General features: G+C 40.3%; 2 protein-coding genes across 2 annotated transcripts in view; one reads left to right on the forward strand and one right to left on the reverse strand.

Annotated features, from left to right (window-relative positions):
- The window catches only part of LOC145414889 (protein white-like), a 73,942-nt gene extending 73,178 nt beyond the window's left edge, over positions 1–764 (forward strand). Inside the window, exon 15 of the mRNA XM_080284306.1 lies at positions 669–764. Coding sequence (XP_080140432.1) covers positions 669–764 — 96 coding nt within the window. The remainder of the gene's footprint in view (positions 1–668) is intronic.
- Positions 765–15,368: 14,604 nt separating this feature from the next.
- Positions 15,369–19,913, reverse strand: part of LOC145414890 (uncharacterized) — a 104,495-nt gene continuing 99,950 nt past the window's right edge. The window contains 1 exon segment of the mRNA XM_080284307.1: positions 15,369–15,509. Within this exon segment, the coding sequence (XP_080140433.1) occupies positions 15,369–15,509 (141 nt within the window).

Below are 19,913 nucleotides of genomic sequence, written 5' to 3' on the forward strand. Positions count from 1 at the left end.
TCCACCCCTTCTCCATCTCCGTCTTAGGTATCACTTCGGTTGTCCTTTGTGGTCGGAGTGCTCTTATGTTCACCTCACCACAACACACTCATCGCAGCGTAAGAGGTCTAGGGGGTAACACAATCCTACTCTTGTTATCCTCTTATATTCCCGCATCTTGTTCTCACTGTATCCCCCTCTTTCTCTCACTTTAACCTTCTCCCTCTCCTCTTCGTCTTTATCTTTTCCTCTCTTCTTCCTCTTGCTCTTCCTTTCTTCTTTCTATATTCCTGTCTCCCTATCCTGATCTTGTTTTTTCTCTCTTTCTTGCTCTATCCCTCTCTTCATGTATTTTCGTTTCACTTTATTCCTCTCTTTCTCCATTTATATCCTCATTTCTCCCACTTCGCCCTTTTCCTCTCCCCAGATTCCTCTCGTCCACTTCTACTTCTCCATATCCTCTCATCGTCTACCCCTTTTTTTTTTTTTTTTTTTCATATGCCTTCCTATCTTTCTCTCCCTCACTCCTAATATCGCCCTCTTCTCCCGGTCTTTTCTCTCTATAGCCTTATCTTCACCCTTTTCTCTTTCCCGATATCCAACTCTTTCAATATCCCTTCCTACTCTCTGCCTCTCTCTCTCTCTCTCTCTCTCTCTCTCTCTCTATCTCATGTTGGCTTTCTCCACAGGGTAACATCGGAGTGGACATCGGTGCCCTATGTGGCCTGCTAGTGGGCTACAGGGTAATCGCCTACTTCCTTCTCCTCCTCAAGACCATCAGATGAGTACACTAAGGACACTGACAAGAATTAAGGCCCTCCGCTCATGAACTCTGTTTTACTTTATTCTTTATTTATCTTTTACTTTAGGAGAGATCTTGTCACATGAGGGGTTAGTTACAGGAGGGACGTATCGGGGAATTATATTTGTGGGAGGACTTTGACTTGAGAATCCAATCTGTCTTCTTGGCAGAAATCCTGTCCTTTGTGCACTTAGTGTTTAAAGTGTCAGTGTCACCCACTAGCAACGTCAAGCCTTAAACAAGTCATGATAATACTGTACTAATTATCGTGTCATAAAATAAGTTTGGAATATTTCCCGCTGTAGGCCTGGTCTCTCATTCATTTTGAACTTTGCGTGTTGGTTAATGAACGTTCAGTATTCTGATTAGTGGCCAAGTTTAAGGCTTGGGGTGTAGGGGAGGGGGATCAGAGGTCCCCACCCACAAACACGTTGGGGGTTGACATGCAAGATCTCCGAGCGCTGTCTAGCTGTTATCAGGCGTTTGTTGGATGAAAACCCTGCCGTTGCCGCCGGGCAGCTGAAGGAGGAAAATCTCTTTCTTCCCCGAGACGGGAGTGTGCGATCTATTCAGAGCACCATACAAAAGCAACTGAAATCACGGAAGGTCGAGGCCACGAAAAAGCCTCTTGTTACCAATGCCCACATAAAAAGGGGTTGCTTTTGCAGAAAAATGTGCTTCATGGACTATAGATAACTGGGGACGAGTTCCTTGGACTGATGAATCGATGTATTGATGTTAGTGACACCAAGAGGCAAAAAGGTGTGGCGTGGAAGAGTCTCGGTTCTCTGCAGCCGAAAGTTTACGGTGAAGACTGTCAAACACCCAGCCTCCTTTATGGTATGAAGAGCCTTCTCTTATGTAGGACTACCCGGCCTTAATATTTACTCTAAAAGCCAAAATGTCACCAAAAACGTTTGTTTTGGTCTTTAAGACGACCACTTGGCTGACTATTGCGGCGACTGGAGACGAAGTGTTACAGTAGGACGGGCTTCCTGTCGTACTGCGAAAGTCATCAAGACCTGGCTTTGCAAAAGTGAGGTGGAGTGGATTCGTGATTAACCAGGGAACCGTCCTCATATGTCATCCATTGAGAACCTCTGGACCATCGTCAAAGACAAATTAAGATACGAAGACAAGTCTACAGCGGCCAAAATGAAGGTTGCCCTCCGTCGTATATGGAGCTGTTTTTCCCCAAGTACCCTCAGAAAATTCGCTGACAATGTCCCAGATAGTCTATTGGAAGTGAAAATAACCTTTCCTTATTTGCCTTTCCAATCATCATCAAGTAAAAAGATCGACGGGGAGTATTCTGAGAAAAGAAAATTGTATTACACTCTTTATTTTGGTTGCTATGATGACTTTTAGTACTGTCACAAATTTGTTTTGCGCGGTCACGTGGAGTTGACCTGACGGTATATATATATATATATATATATGTGTGTGTGTGTGTGTGTGTAGTATTATCTTATGACGCCATGAATTTACAGGTAATTTGCTAAAAGGAGACGTACTGTATATATCTGTCAGATACGATCATTTGTCTATAATCTGGTGGTAACAATTTCAAAATGAAAATATAGGACGTAACTTTATATGTCTTTCTTTCTCAAGGACTCCTGAACAGATGTTCACTCGTCAGCCAAATTCTGAATTCTGTTTATTCCTTATTTTAACCACTTCAGCAGAACGACATCTTAGTTCCTTTACTGCTTTTTGCTTTCAGAAGCCTAACATAATTAACAGTGCTTATTGGTGGCAAAAAAAGAAAAGAAAAGAAAAGAAAGAAAATGACATAGCTTGTTAAAATGAACATCAAGGTCCTCCGCTATGCCACTTTCATTATTCACTTTCTGCCGCTGGATGTGTTAAAATCCATATAACTTCTACTTTCATGGACGCTTCTGCAGTCATAGCTTTTTGTTAAGTTGTTAGCCAACGAAATTCTCTCTCTCTCTCTCTCTCTCTCTCTCTCTCTCCGATGAAAAATAAATCATGTATGGACACAGCCTATAATAAAAAGGATTATTTATAGTGATATGTAAATAAATCAAGTCTGAAAATGTTCCTATAATAATGAATATTCTTTCTGCTGAAGGGCAAACAAGTCATCTTCAGGAATAACTGGATAATATCTGCAGTTAATTTTGTTGAGATGTAAATAAGTTAAATCCGGAATTAATCCTATTAGACCGAGGATTCTATTTGTTGAGACGCAAATAAATCCACTGATGGTATGATCTTTCAACTGAATATATAATCTAATCATATTGTGAATTTCTCTCTCTCTCTCTCTCTCTCTCTCCCTCTCTCTCTCTCTCTCTCTCTCTCTCTCTCTCTCTCTCTCTATTTACAGTATATATGCAGAAAAAAAAAAATACTGTGAAAGCGACCCTGTATTCCTGTTTGTCTAACATCTGATTTCATAATGAGTGTGTGTGTGTGTGTGTGTGTGTGTGTGTGTGTGTGTGTGTGTGTGTGTGTGTGTGTGTGTGTGTGTGTGTGTGTGTGTGTGTGTGTTAACCTCCTATCTTGTTCACATTTATAAGTGTGTGTGTGTGTGTGTGTGTGTGTGTGTGTGTGTGTTAACCTCCTATCTTGTTCACATTTATAACTACTTTCTAATTCCAAGAATTCCCCTTCCCTACCCTCAATTCCCCCACCTACCCCAACCCAGCATTAACACCCCGTTGGTCGCTTTTTTTTTCCTCTCTTTTATTTCCCGCTGTAGGCCTGATCTCTCATGCATCTTGAACTCTGCGTGTTGGTAAAGCTCTGCCACAACATAATACATTACTAATAAAAGTGCTCAATATAATTTGTTATTTGCTGATATCTCTTAATATTACTGTTTGTCTTGCTTTATACTGGTTTTATCATTAATATTATTAGTGTTATTACCGCTATTACTATTACCGTTATTATTAAATTTATTATTATTATTATTATTTATTATTATTATTAAGTTTCGCCATACATATGGAGAAACTTATTGATTTTGTATGTGATGTCACTTTTCTTGGCATTTTTTTTTTCTTAGATCTTGATGTTAATATACAGAAAAGTACCCTAGGGCAACTCGAGTACTTGTGCCAAATATAAATGACCATGACCTACTTTTGAAGGTCATATACTAATTTTTGGTACAAAACTTGGCTTTTTGAAATTGAAATATCTCAGAAACTAACTGAGATAGAGCTATTTGGTTGAAAATACTATGATAAAAAAGTTTGCAGAGAAGTTTGGCTGAATATTTTGCCATTTAACCTAGTGGAATATATCGAATTCAGATCTCCTCATTGTTTTCACTGTAACACGTTTTAGAGAAAGCCACAAAAGCTGTAAAGCCGTAAGTTTACAGAAATATAGCTGTGGCCTCTCTCAGTATCTGAAAGGAATATTGTTACAGTACAGTTACCAAGTTATTAAGACAAATGTAAATTGCACCCATGGCGAGGTTTCCTTATTGTTGTTACGCAGTGAGTAAATAGCTAACTAGTTATTATTATTATTATTATTATTATTATTATTAGTAGTAGTAGTAGTAGTAGTAGTAGTAGTAGTAATACTAGTAGTAGTAGTAGTAGTAGTAGTAATACTAGTAGTAGTAGTAGTAGTAGTAGTAGTAGTATCATTATTATCATTATTATTATTATCATTATTATTACTGTTACCAATATCCCTATTATTCTTAATAACATGTTACATGAAAATTATAAGTAATGACTTAAAGAGGTTGTTCTTCAACTTTTCAGTATCACCTTATCTTTGTAGGTTAAGCCTAAGTGTAGTTACTGGATTTGTATATAAGTAAATATTAGTTCAGACAATTACCCCCTGGGGGTAGGGGGGTTTCAAGAATACTCCCCCAGTATCCCTGCTTGTCGTACGAGGCGACTAAAAGGGTTGGTGGTGGGTTAGTGCCCCACCCCGTAAAAAGAACTAACTAAAAAAGCAAATAAAGCGCCTCGGACCCGGACGGACCATACGTTGACGACTAAGGAACGGACAAAGGACATTCTGAGAGTAGGAACGTGGAATGTGAGAGGAGTGAATGATGAAGTGAAAGAGAGAGAGATTGTCCAGGTGCTTGAGGATGCAAAAGTGGATATATGTGGATTGACTGAAACTAAATGGAAAGGTGAAAGGATGAGAGAATGGGAATACGGTGTAGGTATATGTGCGGGAGTCAGTGAGAATGAGAGGGCAAGAGAGGGAGTATGTCTGATGATAAGCAAGAAGTGGAAGGAGAATATAAGAGAGTATGGAACAGTGGGTGCAAGGATTGTATGGGTGAGGATGAAAGTAGGTATACAAGCATGGGCGATTGTATGTGTATATGCTCCAACAGAGGATCGAGTGGCAAGAGTGAAAGATGAGTTTTGGGCGAGAGTAGAAGCATGTATGGACAAGTTTGAGAGGAGCGAGAGAGTGCTGTTGATTGGAGACATGAATGGCAAAGTCGGGAATGTACGAGTGGATGGAGTGGTTGGTCAGTGGGGTGTGCCAGCGGAAGTAGATGGGAATGGTAGTGCTTTGGTGGACATCTGTGCTGGTAAGGGGTTGGCAATAGCCAACACCTACTTTCGTCATAAGATGATCCACCGGTATACATGGAGAGTAATGAGGAGGATGGATGGTGAACTTGTTGAACGAAAGGCAATGATAGATTACGTGTGTGTGGATGAGCGAATGAGAAGACAAGTGTTGGATGCAAGGGTGTGGAGAGGGTGGGGGAATGGAGTCTCGGACCATCACTTAGTGATGGCCAAGGTAGAGCTGCAAAGAAAGTGGTTGAGGAGGCGAAGGGGAAGACAGGAGGAAGCAGCTCCTGTGAGAAGAGTGGAGAAATTGCAAGATAGTGAGAAGAGGACAGAGTATAAGAGCATAGTGGAAGAAAGATTGGGAAGGTATGAGCTAGAGCAGATGGAAGGGGTGGAAGACGTATGTAAGATATTCACGGAAGAGATAAGCACAGCGTGTGAGGCGGTTTGTGGAGTGAGGAGGAGATGCAAGGGTGTGCAAGGGACAGCATGGTGGAATGATGAGGTGAAACGAGCTGTGGAACAAAAGAAGAAGGCATATGGTGAATGGTTGGCGAGTAGAGGTAGGGGAGAAGATGAGAGAGAGAAGAGAGAGGTATATGTGAGCAGGAGAAGGGAGGTTAAGAGACTGGTGAAGGAGAGTAAGAAGAAAGTGGATGAAGAGTTTGGGAGGAATCTGAGTGTGAAATGGAGGGAGAGTAAGAAATTGTTTTGGAAGGAGGTAAAGAAAGTAAGGCAGTGTGAAAGGGGAAATAGTAGGGGAGTGAAAGATAGGAATAATAGATTGTTGGTGGAGAAGAGAGAGAAATTGAGGAGATGGAAGGAGCACTTTGAGGATTTGTTGAATGTAGAGAGTGAGAGCAGTGTGAGTATAAGTGGTTGGGGAATGGCTGGGAGAAGAAGAGATGAGAGGAGGGAGGAAGAGATCAGTAGGTCGGAAGTAGTGGAAGCGATGAAGAAGATTAAGCTGGGAAAGGCCCCAGGAATTGATGGAGTGTGTGGTGAAATGCTTAGGTATGGGGGTGAGATTGTTGTGGAGTGGATATGGAAGTTGTGTAGATTGGCTTGGGAAGAGGGAAGGGTTCCAGAGGACTGGAAATCAGGTATAATTGTTCCTCTGTACAAAGGAAAAGGGGAGAGAGAAGTATGTGGTAACCATAGGGGTATTTGCCTTCTTAGTGTGACTGGTAAAATATATGGTAGAATACTCATTGATAGGGTTAGGCATATGACAGAGGAGCTAGTTGGAGAAGAACAAGGGGGATTTAGGAAGGGAAAAGGGTGTGTAGATCAGATATTTGTTCTAAGATGTTTAGTGGAGAAGTATCTAGAGAAGGGAAGGAAAGTGTACGCTGCCTTCATGGACTTGGAGAAAGCTTATGACAGAATAGATAGGAAAGGTATGTGGAAGGTATTAAGAATATATGGAGTGGAGGGGAAATTGTTGAGTGCTGTGAAGAGTATGTACGAGGGAGCTAGGGCTACGGTGCGAGTGGATGGTGAGCTGAGTGAGTTCTTTGATCTCAATGTGGGACTGAAACAGGGGTGTGTAATGTCTCCTTGGCTGTTTAATATATATATGGATGGGGTCGTAAAGGAGGTACAAGGTAGGGCAGTGGATGTGGGGGTGGCCTTAATGAATGAGGGTGAGATTTGGAAGCTTCCGGTGTTGCTGTTTGCTGATGATACAGTATTGTTGAGTGAAGATGAATGGGAGTTGCAAGGTTTGGTGAATGAATTTGGGACAGTGTGTAGGAGGAGGAAGCTGAAAGTTAATGTAAACAAAAGTAAAGTTATGGTGTTTGAGAGGAATGAAGTCACAGAGTGTGCAGTGAGGTTGGATGGTGAGGATATGGAGAATGTGAGTGCATTCAAGTACTTGGGTAGTGTGATGAGTAAGGATGGAACTTTGGGGGATGAAGTACGTGAAAGGGTACAGCAGGGAAGGAAGGTTGTTGGCACACTGAAAGCAGTGATGAGAAATAGGGAGGTGAGTATGGAAGTTAAGAAGTCACTGCATGATGGTATTGTGATCCCTACCCTGACGTATGGAAGCGAGGCGTGGACCTTGCAAGAGGGGAACAAGTCAAGAGTGAGAGCAGTGGAAATGAGTTACTTGAGAGGAGCATGTGGAGTGACATGGAGGGACAGGTTGACGAATGAAGAAGTGAAGGAACGTTGTGGGGTAGATGTGGATGTGGTTGAAAAGATTAGGAGAAATACACTGAGGTGGTTTGGACATGTGGAGAGGATGGAGAATGAAAGACTGACTAAGAGGGTGTATGTAGGTGAGGTGGAGGGAGGGAGAGGGAGGGGTAGACCGAGGATGAGGTGGAGGGATGGAGTTGAGAGGTATATGAGGGAGGGGGGGGTGAGTTGGGGGGAGGGGAGTCAAGTGGTGGGTGACAGAGTGACTTGGAGGCGTTTTGTCTGCGGCCACCCTTTGCGGGATTGGGGCGTCGGGCTATAGATAGATAGATAGACACAAGAAATATTTTGCTCATACTGTCTACCTTTGTCAGTATCACAGGTGGTTGGTCTGAAATATATAAATAAACACGTTTTCCCCTAAAGGGACTACGTATACTCCCTAAATAAAAACACAAGCCTTAAGAAATCACTTACCTGCAGCAACACGACTACACTTGTCTTGTGAAGCTGGAGATCACACTATGGGGGAAGGGATAAACAATAGCAAACGGAGCACGGGAACTCTCAACATCCCTTCCCTGTGGTTTTGGTGACATATATTAATTCAAGCTTTACGATCAGGAATCGAATTGTAAGATAATAAGGTCAGAAATTCGTCTTGATTGAAAATGTGAAATTTACAACAAGGATACATTTACCAGCATAATGCTATTCTCTTAATATATACAATTACAGAACGTGACTAAAACGTCTCCATTTCAACATATCTTAAGCTTATTCATTTATTTATTTATTTATTTATTTGCAGAATGATTCCCTAGCCTGAATAAACTGACCATGGTTTGTCGCGGTTAACAAAGATGCCAGGTTCAAAATTAGCAAACTAAGAGGTTAAATCCTATATACTGTTACTCCTGCAAGTTTTTTGAGCCAAATAATCTGGAGGATAGACTATATTATGTATGTCCCTGTGAAATGGATAATGTTGCTACAGCCCGGGGATAAGACGGTAAATTGTTCTTGAACAAATGTTTGTGCATGCGTGTGTGTGTGTGTGTGTGTGTGTGTGTGTGTGTGTGTGTGTGTGTGTGTGTGTGTGTGTGTTTTCATTGCCTCCTGCCTTACAGGAATCCATCGCCAAGCAGTCAGCCTCACGAGGAATCTGTGGTCGTACTTCCGACCATTCCCTAGTTAATGGTTTCTTTACTACGTACCATTCTTTTCACGTCCACCCACTCACGCACGCATGTACGCACGCGCGCGCGCACACACACACACACACACACACACACACACACACACACACACACACACACACACACACACACACACTCAAAGCCACACTCACTCTCCTGCACTCACAGTCCCACATTCATACACTCACAGCCACATGCTCACACATTCACCTTACGAGTCTCTTACACTCAGTCTCTTACTTTAACCTTCATTCCTCTCTCCAGATCTTACCATCTGACTTCCACTACCGCACGAAGCTTGACCAGGCAATACTTACACCTTCAAAGATCATTCCTTGTTGATGTCTAGTAAGTTGTCTTCTCTGAACTATGCAAAAACATGAGAGACAGTCCGTCAGAAAACAGCCCTTTCATAACAGTATTTTATTTATGTCCGTCCAAGGATTAGAAAGATTTCCACTCATTACTGACTCAGTACCTTGAGGTGCATTCTCGCATCAGCTACAGAAAATTAATAATGAGAGAGAGAGAGAGAGAGAGAGAGAGAGAGAGAGAGAGAGAGAGAGAGAGAGAGAGAGAGAGAGAGAGAGAGAGAGAGGGGGGGGGATGAGCGTTTGATAAGGTTAGTCAGTATATTTTAACAAACACAAAAAGAATTTAGCCAAGAGAAACTCACCTAACTCATTGTTGACATTTTCTCAACCAGTTTATGATGCTGGGTTTAACTCTGGCTATCAGTTTATGGTTGTATTCAACACAGTACTGTATAATGGCTAGTTGTTTCCCAAAAGACAGCCGTTTCTGAACAGCTACCACCACCACCACCACCATCACCATCACCATCACAACTACGACGACCACCACCACAGCTACCATCATCATCACAGTACGAGTATACGAGTCTGAGGGCAGAAATAGGAATGGAAGACTAAGAGCGTGAACTGGTGTGCTAAGTGACTGTGTGAATAAGCCAAGTGTAGAAGCCGTGGAAGCTAATCCTTATCTACTTCATCTTTTGAGCCACCATATCCACTTTATGTGTGTGATGATAACACCTAAGTACACTCTGTCTTTCGCCGACTGATTTCCTTACTTTCATTTGTCCTGCATTTGAACACATCAAGTTCAGTCTGCAGTCCAGTGATATTCCCTAACAGCCATATTGATACTGCTCTTGCTATTGATACTTAACACTCTCGGCATTCCACCCATGAAACTTACAGTCATACGTAAGTGCAGACGTTAACACACTTCCATGCAGATATTTTCTATTTTCTGTAATCAGATCTTGGCCGGAACGATGCCTTACCGTGGCGAAGAAATCTATACAACCCAGTGAGTGACAGCTATATTTGTCAGGGGCAAGCATGCAGGGCAGGTTCATTGATAAGAACTGATCGAAAAACGGTGACAGAGCTGACTCTGTGAGATATCAACTTCAGCCTCTTTCTAAACCAAAATAGCAAGTTCCTTTAAGACATGGCCTAGACTCCCAACGAGTATGGAGTAACTCTTCATGACAGAGGTCAGCTTTGCTCTGGACAAGGAGTTCTGAGAACTCAGTTTCATAATTTAGCTGCTTTTAGAAATTAACCTTTCGTTATGCAACGTCCGGACTCTTGCTAATCAGGCCAGCTTAGCTAGTCTTAAAGAAGTGAACAATGTAAACTGGACTATAATGGGCTGCATAAAAGCTCTCCTTGCCGACAGGCAATGTGAAAACACAATTCCCCCTTAGAGTAAAGATCTATGATTGAAGTCATTGTTTAAAGATGTATTGAGGACCCTGCCCCAACCAGGCACTCTCTATTGTCCTCGTTCAATTTGCTCACAGTTGTATCTCGCCTTGGCTCAGTGGTAACATGCTTGCTAGGAGAGCGTGGTGGGGCCCGACTTCCAGTCCCGGCAAAGGCACTGATTAATGTGTTACTCTAATTCTTCGTCTAATACACTGGCTTGCTGTGCTGTAGAAGGTGAATCGAGTCTTCGTTGGCAATTTGTCTAAGATGTTGGTGTTCCTGGCAGTAGTGTGTACACACAGTCTGAGAAGCAATGCCTTTAACTTAAAAAAAAAAAAAAAAAAAAAAAAAAAAAAAAAAAAAAAAAAAAAAAAAGAAGAAGGCCGGAGGGGCACCAATTCCCTTGTCGGTTGCTTCCATCAGGCTAAGAGGGAACTTCGTAACTGGTAGGACAAAGGGGCCGTGTCTCTGACTCCCAAGAGCCTTACCTGTACGTATCCCTGGGACATAGGAGCAGATTCTCAGTATCCCCGATGGTGGCCTCCAATGCGATACCACGTCTGTCTGTTGTTTTCAAACCTCACCAATGTAGTCACTGATGTGAAAAAATAGTGTAATGAGTGCATAAACATCTGCACTGTTGGTATGCAATATGGGGATGACTCTCTGACTAAGCGTGGCTCGAGTCTAAATTGCGGCCTGCACAGAGATAAATTTAAACTTAATTTCAGTTATTACATGGATACTATAAATTTTATTGAGGTCAGATATTCTCAGAACTGTCTGATGTTTGCATAACGTGCTACAGTGGCAAACAAGAAAAAAGAAGGAGCCTGGTGTATTATTTTTAGTTAATAAACGCCTAAGTTTTAATATTGCAGAATTCTTAAGTATAAATGAAAGAGCAGATGCCTAATAAAAAAAAACTTCTTAAGTGATATAAGATGAAAATAATACAAGTTTATGTTCCAGCACGGTCTTTGAGAGAGGAGACATTTTTAAAATTTATGAAGATGGGGAGGAATCTATGAATAACCAAAAATCCAGTATAGGTTTGTGATGGGAGACTTTAATGCAAAAACAGGGAGGAGAAGTGTAAATGAAACTGGTGGAACTCTTTTGGAATCTGCTGAAAGGAACTGCGGTAGTGTTATGAATGCTTTCTTTAAACTGAAAGTTGGAACTGGACTGCCAATGGATAAAATGGTGAAACAAAGACTGAAACAAATTTCATCCTCACCAACAAATCACATGACGGTACAGGGAAGCAGTAACTTGCACTCTACACAGGAACTGTAGGAAATGAACACAGAACGGTTATAAGTCAGGTGGTAATGAACCCCAGAAGACAGATGGAGAGGCTAATCCGTTGGAAACAAACCAAGCCTTGCAGAAGGAAGAGAGAAGATAGCGGAGTTTAGTTTGATACTCTCAGCCAATAGATGATGTTGATAGCGACACGGGAGAAATTAATGAAGATTTAAAATTAACTAAATAATGCAACTTCCAGAATCGGGAAGTAGGCAACCCCAAACCAAAAATAGTAGACTTTCAGACAGTACAACAACATGTGTATAAGACAAGAGCAGAATTGCCCTGGGACCTGTGCCGAGGCTCTTGTTTCAAACAGTTTGCTGTAAAAAGTAACTAGCCTTAACAAAGAGATCCACTTTTATGTCTCAGTGGGCTTAAATGAAGAACTTTTATTAAAGTTGTCGCTAGAAGACACCATCACAGGTGTCAACTGATGGCAGATTTGGATTCTCCATGTCAAATTACCTAACACTGCACCATTTTATGTCTCCAAAGGCCTCCTGTTAACAAATCCTTTAGAAACAGAAAAAGTAGAAGAAAAAGATGAACGCTGGCCACTCACTGACATGTTGGCTATCACCACAGGTAAAAGTACTGACCTTCATCGAAAGAACCTGAAGAGATCACACTGAAGTCCTATAGTAAAATGTACACAGACGTTGTAGATACATGACAAATTCTATCGATAAGCCTCCATATACTAATTAGGTGCAGGGTTCTTAATCGTTGTTAAAATCAGAATGTTGTCTGTCAAGGTTTTCTCTCGGCTGAATAAAACCAATCGGTTTATCCAGAACCAAATACATAAGTGATCACTCTCCCAATAAAAGGTTAAAAGTTGTCCCTCACATCATGTGTATATTATATTCAATCGTGTGGTCCTTCAGATCATGTTACATTATAATAAATAACTGGCATTAATAAGGCTTGACAACCCGGATTCAGGAGCTGCGTAAAAGCAGTACGGTAACCTATAACAATTGAAAGCGTATGCTATATACATGAATTTTATATTCTGCATGTTTATTGCCATCAAAATATACACATTCGAAGGGATAGAATGTACTGGTGCTTATCATGAGTTGGAATTTATATAGTCAATTTTACAGGACAATTACTAAGGGAAATAATATAGAGCAGATTAACACAAAGAATTTGTATATTCTGATTTATCAGACATTCATAATTTATATCCTGCTTATCCTCGGCTTTTTTATATCATACAATTTCGCACTTAATCATGTTACTCTTGTCCCGTAATATAATTTCTGATTTTCTGGTATCCAGACGGTTTTTACACTGCTAAAGATCTCTGGTGGTGAAGGAGTTAGTTAAGACTGTACCCATTCCGTCCAGGTCGGTGTCTTTCCGAATCTGAATAAAAGTTTTAAGTCAGCAAGAATTACACACACACACACACACACACACACACACACACACACACACACACACATATATATATATATATATATATATATATATATATATTTGGTTTGTAATTTTTTTGCTCTTTTGGGCTTTGATTCACACATAGTTTGTAATCAGTTTTCCGTCATAACTGTGACGTGATTTCTGGAAGGACAAGAGAGCGATCAAAGCCAGAATGTAACAGCCAAGACACTGAATCACAAACGATTTTACTATATACCTTTTTCTGTGTCTCGTAACTACTCGTAAGATATATTTTTGCCGGAGGAACGAGAGGCGTGGGTGTCTTCTACACTCTCCCTGTCCTTTCTGGAAAATTATGTTATTGCGTTTACGTCAGGGATTTGAATGTGACACGAGGCACTGCGTATCACTTCAATATGTTAAACCCCTTCAGCCCGATGACTTTGTTTTTAATTGATGTTCCTTCTATTCTGGTCGGTTTATTCATCTAATAAACGTAACAAACTCTATTTCGAAAAGGAGGGTTCAGCTGGAGCCTTCATAGATTTCTTTACTACTAAGGCCCTCTCCTAGGCTGAGTAAAATGTCTGTTTCTAGTCAAAATAAAATATGGAAAAGACGTCACAGTATCAAAAGGATTAAATAGTGTAGGATAAGAGAAACTTTAAGTACGCCTAAAATAACATTCATTGATTAATTAGAGCTCAAAGGTGTAACAAGAATTTTATACACAGGCCAAAATTAATCATATTTCTCTCTTTTATAGTGCATTCCATTGTATCCTATCTTAACCTATTATGCTGTAAGCTCGTACTTATGCACTTATACTAAGAATGTGAGCGATGGAAAAGTGATTATATATATATATATATATATATATATATATATATATATATATATATATATATATATATATATATTAGGTAACATGAAATATATGCAGGGTGTCTGGTTTTCAAAGAAACAAATCTTTGAAAAGAGGGGGTCTTGGTTAATGGCTTGGTGCATAACAGAGGGCTGCTATATTACAAAGGGACTGATATATAACAGAGGTGGTTCAGATATCACAGATGAGGCGTGGAGGGCTGACGATAGATATGTGAGAGCTGACTGATAAAAAATAGAATACAGTGGATAGAATTTTGCGAGGTGAAACAGGAAAATGAAAAAAGGACAAGTGGCAAACAGGTAGCTAGTTACGGGAAGAGAGAGAGAGAGAGAGAGAGAGAGAGAGCTACGCAGATATAAAGTCCATACTGCTCATCTTGAGTTCTTACACAGATGATTAGGGTGAATGTTGGCAGGATTACCCTACTGAAACATAATTAAAATATTTCAATTGGGTTTTAAGATATACTGCTGGAGTTCAGTCATCAGTCTCTCTTCATAAGTATTTCATGTACACAGAGTGCTTGGAGGAGCACAGATAAAAATATATAAATAAACAGAAGTAAAAACAATGACATTTGTAAAGTAAAATGAAAAAAAGTTAGTGTTGGCCTTTAAAACATACTTACAAAAAAAAAAAAAATGAGGAGGGTTTACAAATATGACAGTGGCTTCAAGGTGCCAGTGATGGGAAGGGGGGGGGGGTGAAAAATGTCCCATATCTTTTCAGCCATATTCATGGTACCGAATATTTTTATTGACCTAAATATAAAACAAAAAAGTAATTTAATAAACTTAAAATTATTGATATGAATAAGTAGACAAATAACTAAAGATCCTCTTGTTAGTTCACATGCTGGAAAATCAAACTAAAATATTATGTAAACTCCCTGGATGTAAACTCAGTGGATTTTAGTTATCAAAAATAATGACCAAAGTAACAAAAGTAAAAAAAAAATTGGGGTTTAAGCTTTCAGTGAGGGAGATTTGGGGTTCATATATATATATATATATATATATATATATATATATATATATATATATATATATATATTGTGAGATAGACAGATGAGGAATGTAAAATTATGTCTGTGGGCGAAGATACCGCTAATGACCTTCTCTTGAATCTAGATTTCGTAGAACTGAGTTCAAGTATCACTTAATATTTTTTCTGTAGACTGTAACTGTCAAACGTAAGTATGCTATATGCTCCAAAGGAAAAAAAAATGAACAAGACGTGTGGGATATTAATTTAGTGTACTAAAGATAATTGAACGATCAAAAATATATAATAATATAAATAGATAAATAAATAAATACAGCAAAAATATGCGGCATATAACTAAAGAAATTCCTCTCGAGTTCAGATGTCGCAAGATGGTGGGCAGGAACACGGTGTCGGGGGGTGTGGCGGAGTGTTGGGGCAGAGCCCCCTGTGGTCAGAGCCGAGGAGCCGAGATTGCTGGCCTCTCTGTAACCAGCTGGACGTCGTTCGCGTTGACATCTGCTGGCAAAGGGTTGATATTAAGACTATTGACATTTCTGCACTGTTTCTCTTCTTAATGTCTAGCTATTTATCCATTTGTTATCTACCTTTATTATCTACCTAGATGCCTATCTTTGGGGCTATCTGTCTATCAATTAATCAATCAATTAATCAAGCCGAAGATCTAACTATATACCTATTTACGCCTGTGAATCAGTCATTTCACCTGTCAGTCTCCCTATCCTCTGTCATCTACATCAGGCTTGACGCTGTTCGCGTTAATATCTGCAGGTAAATGGATGATTTTAAGATGATTTATGTATCGGTGGCAATATGGGAGGATTTTAAAGCTAGGTATATTTCTTTAAGATGAAAATGTATACTAATGAATAGCTGTGTACTTACCGGTGTGCTTGTCTATCTATCACTGTTATCTGTCTATCTATCTATATGTCCGTTTATCCATCTGTCCATCAACATATCTTTCTTTTTCTCTATCTATTTTTCCTCTCTGCTGCCAGCCAGACCTCGTTCACAGTGTCAGCCGCAGGCAAAGAAGAGGATTTTTAGACGTTACTTGTCAATCCTGCGAAGCAATATGGTACAGTTTTAGGTAACCCGCCCTATACCTTTGCCCGATTCAGCGTAAGTGTGTGTGTGTGTGTGTGTGTGTGTGTGTGTGTGTGTGTGTGTGTGTGTGTGTGTGTGTGTGTCTGTGTATGTGCTTTAATTCTAGGCCACCTGATGGATTTGAAAGAAATTTCCTCGGTGAAAGTGTCTGGTTACTGTGAAGGCCTTCCACTACATACAGTTTTCCAACCCATGACTTTTACGTTAGATGGTTCAGCTCCCTCACCTAATTAAAAATTCTCAAAAATAGTGAAAAGAAGGTCGATATGATTTATATCTTAGTGATTGCTGTCCAACGGATTTTCATCCTTAATGCGATTTTAGGGGAGCGTGACCCCCCCAAGTAATTTTTAGAAGGGAGAACCCCCTCCAAAAAATAAGAACGATCTGAAACAGGGAAAGTGAGTACATGGAATTCGAAGACACTACTGTGGTGAGTTTGTTTGGTTCTTTGATAAGGTCATCCACTCCACAGAATTTGTCACCAATTTTTTAAGGGGACCAGCCCCCTCCAAAATTAAGAAATGTTACAAAATTTGGGCAGGAGAGGAGATATCTTAGTACATACTGTAAAGTGAACTCTCATCCGTAATGCGGTATTTGAGAAGCGTTACCCCGCCCCCCATGATTCTTGCGGGGCCAAAAATGCAAACGATCAGAAATGGGGGGGGGGGAGATCTGAATGAACCTTGCCAGGTGAGTTCGTCTGGTTACTCCAAAGGCCTTTCACTATAGAAAAATTTCCAATCATGTTTTTTTTTTTTTCGGGGGGGTGGGGGGGGCAGTCGCCCTCACTTAATTAAACATTCTCAAAAACGGTGAGAGGGCAGACATGGCTTTGATATAGCACATGTGCTTTTACAATGGACTCTTATCCGTAACGCGATATTTGGAGGAGCGTGACTCACCCACTGATTCTTGGGGAGTTAGCCTCCTCCCAGAAATAAAAACGATCCGAAATAGGGAAAAGTGAGCACATGGGTTTCAAATAAATCAGCATTCATATCGCAGGATTGGGTAGGCAGTTTCCATGTTTTCTCCAAATGCAGAGGAAGAAACTGCATATGTTCTTTATCTATCTGAAAATAATTTTAAATTGAAATGCATGTTAACTGGCTGTCTGAATATCTGTATGTGATGCCGATTGTGCTGTACGGAAACCATGCACGAAACTTAAATGCTATGGACCGAAAAAGGACAGAAGTGTTCGAAAGAAATGAAACTTGTAACTCTTTATGTGAGGTGTGATGGTTTGACAGACTAAGCAATGCAACGGACAGAGAGAGGTGTGGAGGTAGACGCATGACTTCAGAATGAACATATGATTACAGAATGTACAGGACCAACTAGGATGCGATAAAAGGGTGTGAGCAAACAAGTACAAACGGCACCACTTATAAGCACCACAGGAGCTGGTGTGTTTTTTGTCTTACAGGATGAGGCAGCAATGACTGTTTACATATCACGCCTGATGTACTGGAACAACCCCGGTATAGTGGCGAGATCACACTAGGCATGAGACGCAAACAATACAGTGGTGCCACGTAAGATACCAAACGCACCAGCTCCTGTAATACTTACATATAAATTAAGGCAGAAGTACGGGCACACACTCATGCATTTGCACTTATGTGTGTATCCATATGAGCCTCCCGTCCCACCACCCCCACACTCCACCGAATTTCTCCATCCATGTCTTCATCATCACTGCATTATCCATAGAGAAGAGAACTGAGGATAACTCCACCGAAGGAAGATACTATTTCGGAACCATTCCCCTACCAAGTGTTCTTACCCCGAATTTCTAGATGGAGTACAGATGATTCAGAGCAAAGGGAAGAAACTCAAATCTCTGTACAGCACACTAACCCATTGTATTAATATAGCAAAGAAACGCTTCTTTGGACGCCAAAACAGCCAAAGAACCCTTGTCCTTCTTGGCATGAAAAGTTTCTTGATGTTAATATACTGAAAAACTTAATGTATATGTAGCTTCCGAGTATGATTACATCATCAAGAAAATCCTCATCAAGAAAAGCCCACCAAGCAATTTAGGTGCTGAATATAAAATTCCAAGCAAAAACTGAACTGAATGTTATTAAGGACAGTCTGAAAAAGACTTGGAGACCAGGGGCCGTACTTATAAAACCTGCATCATAGGTGAAAATCAGAAATGTGAGACTTAAGGAGCGGTTCATCATAACAAAGTCGAGACTTTGTTGGTCGAATCATTAGCTGCTGAGATAGCGGTTTGCTATACTGTATGTAGCACTTGTGAGCTTTGGAAAAAAAAAAAAAGCAGAGAAAAGAGGTAACAAAAAATCTATAATTACTACGATATTTTTCTTAGATAGATTTTCGGCAAAAAGTCACTGAGTAATGCCAAGTTCTAGAATTATTTATTTACCACTTTGTTTTACTGCGGACGAGAACATGTTGCCTCGCAGCCTCACCACAGCATCCTGTAAACAAGGAACACCACCGTCACCAGCAGCATGGAGAACTGCAGCAGTACGACAGAGCAACACAGAAGTGGACGTCACCATTACAAAGTTGCGTTTTTTCCAGTTGCAAGGTAAGACACCGTTAGAATAACTTTTATTTCTGGCGTGAGAGCCTTGTTTCTTGCCATTGATCTTGTTAGGGTCTCCCGCACCAAATCTGTCTCAGAAATTATGCATGCACGGTCCAAGCGGCATCTCTTTACCAGTTCTGCATCGTTTAGCTCGTTAAGCACATCTTTCCTGTCACGAGAACGTCTTGGCGGTGGAGAATTTGTTGTAGTTGTGGTGCAGCGGCCATTTTTACCGTTATGACTGGGTCCTAGCCGCGTCCTAAGTGCTGTACCAACTCGGGAGGTGTCTTTAGCTGTGATTTAGGTTCAGTCGAACATGAGGGTTATGACTTGCTCCTGTAAATTTAGGACAGACTTTCGTCGTATGACGCAGTCTTAGTGTTTATAAGTACGGTCCCAGGATCTCGTAGCATAAGTACAGTGTATGGACGGCCCAACAGTGTGGCTTATTTCAACACAAATCATCCATTGATCACCACACTGATTCTGCTCGTTCTGTGATACCAGCAAGGCCAAAAAGTTTTCATGAATGAATGGTAATTGAATCACACTTAATATCTGGAACAAATGAATATTGAACTACGGTCATTCAGTGATAAATTGATAAAATAATTAATTATAAAGCAATAGTCCCAAAGTAACAATCTTTGTATGTGCTTGCAATGATTGAGTTGTTAGTTCAGCCGCGGTGAAGTGAGTTGAGGTGAGGTGATGTCATGATATGGTCGTGTACCTCTCCCTGTCGCAAGTGTGTATGTAAGATCTTTACACTCATTTCTTTGTTTCACTTTGTTTGAAGAACTGAAGATGTATTATACGAAAGTATCAACCTATCTATCTATATATCAGTCTATCTGTATATGTATAAAAAACACGATAAACTATACCGTTACTTCATATGATTAATGAAATTAAACATGCATGACTCCACAACGAAACCATTTTAATCCATCATCCAGGTCACACCTTTCTCGACGCACCATCCATGCTCACAGGTAATCTTTCTTCAATAATAATTTGGATCCTTCGAGTAGTCTGCCTGTCATCCAAAATATTGCTAATTCGTACCATGATGTGTACTGACTCTTGTGTTGCCCATTGTGTAATTAATAATAATAATAATAATAATAAAAACAACGCAAAAGTTGTTTTACTTCTAACTTGCAAACCATTTCCAGTAAACATACTTGGATTCCTGTTACGTAACTTGCGACTTG

Source organism: Coenobita brevimanus, chromosome 101 (assembly GCF_032717465.1).
Source record: "Coenobita brevimanus isolate Jiangsu-jjx chromosome 101, ASM3271746v2, whole genome shotgun sequence".
In the NCBI taxonomy this organism is placed as follows: Eukaryota; Metazoa; Arthropoda; class Malacostraca; order Decapoda; family Coenobitidae; genus Coenobita; species Coenobita brevimanus.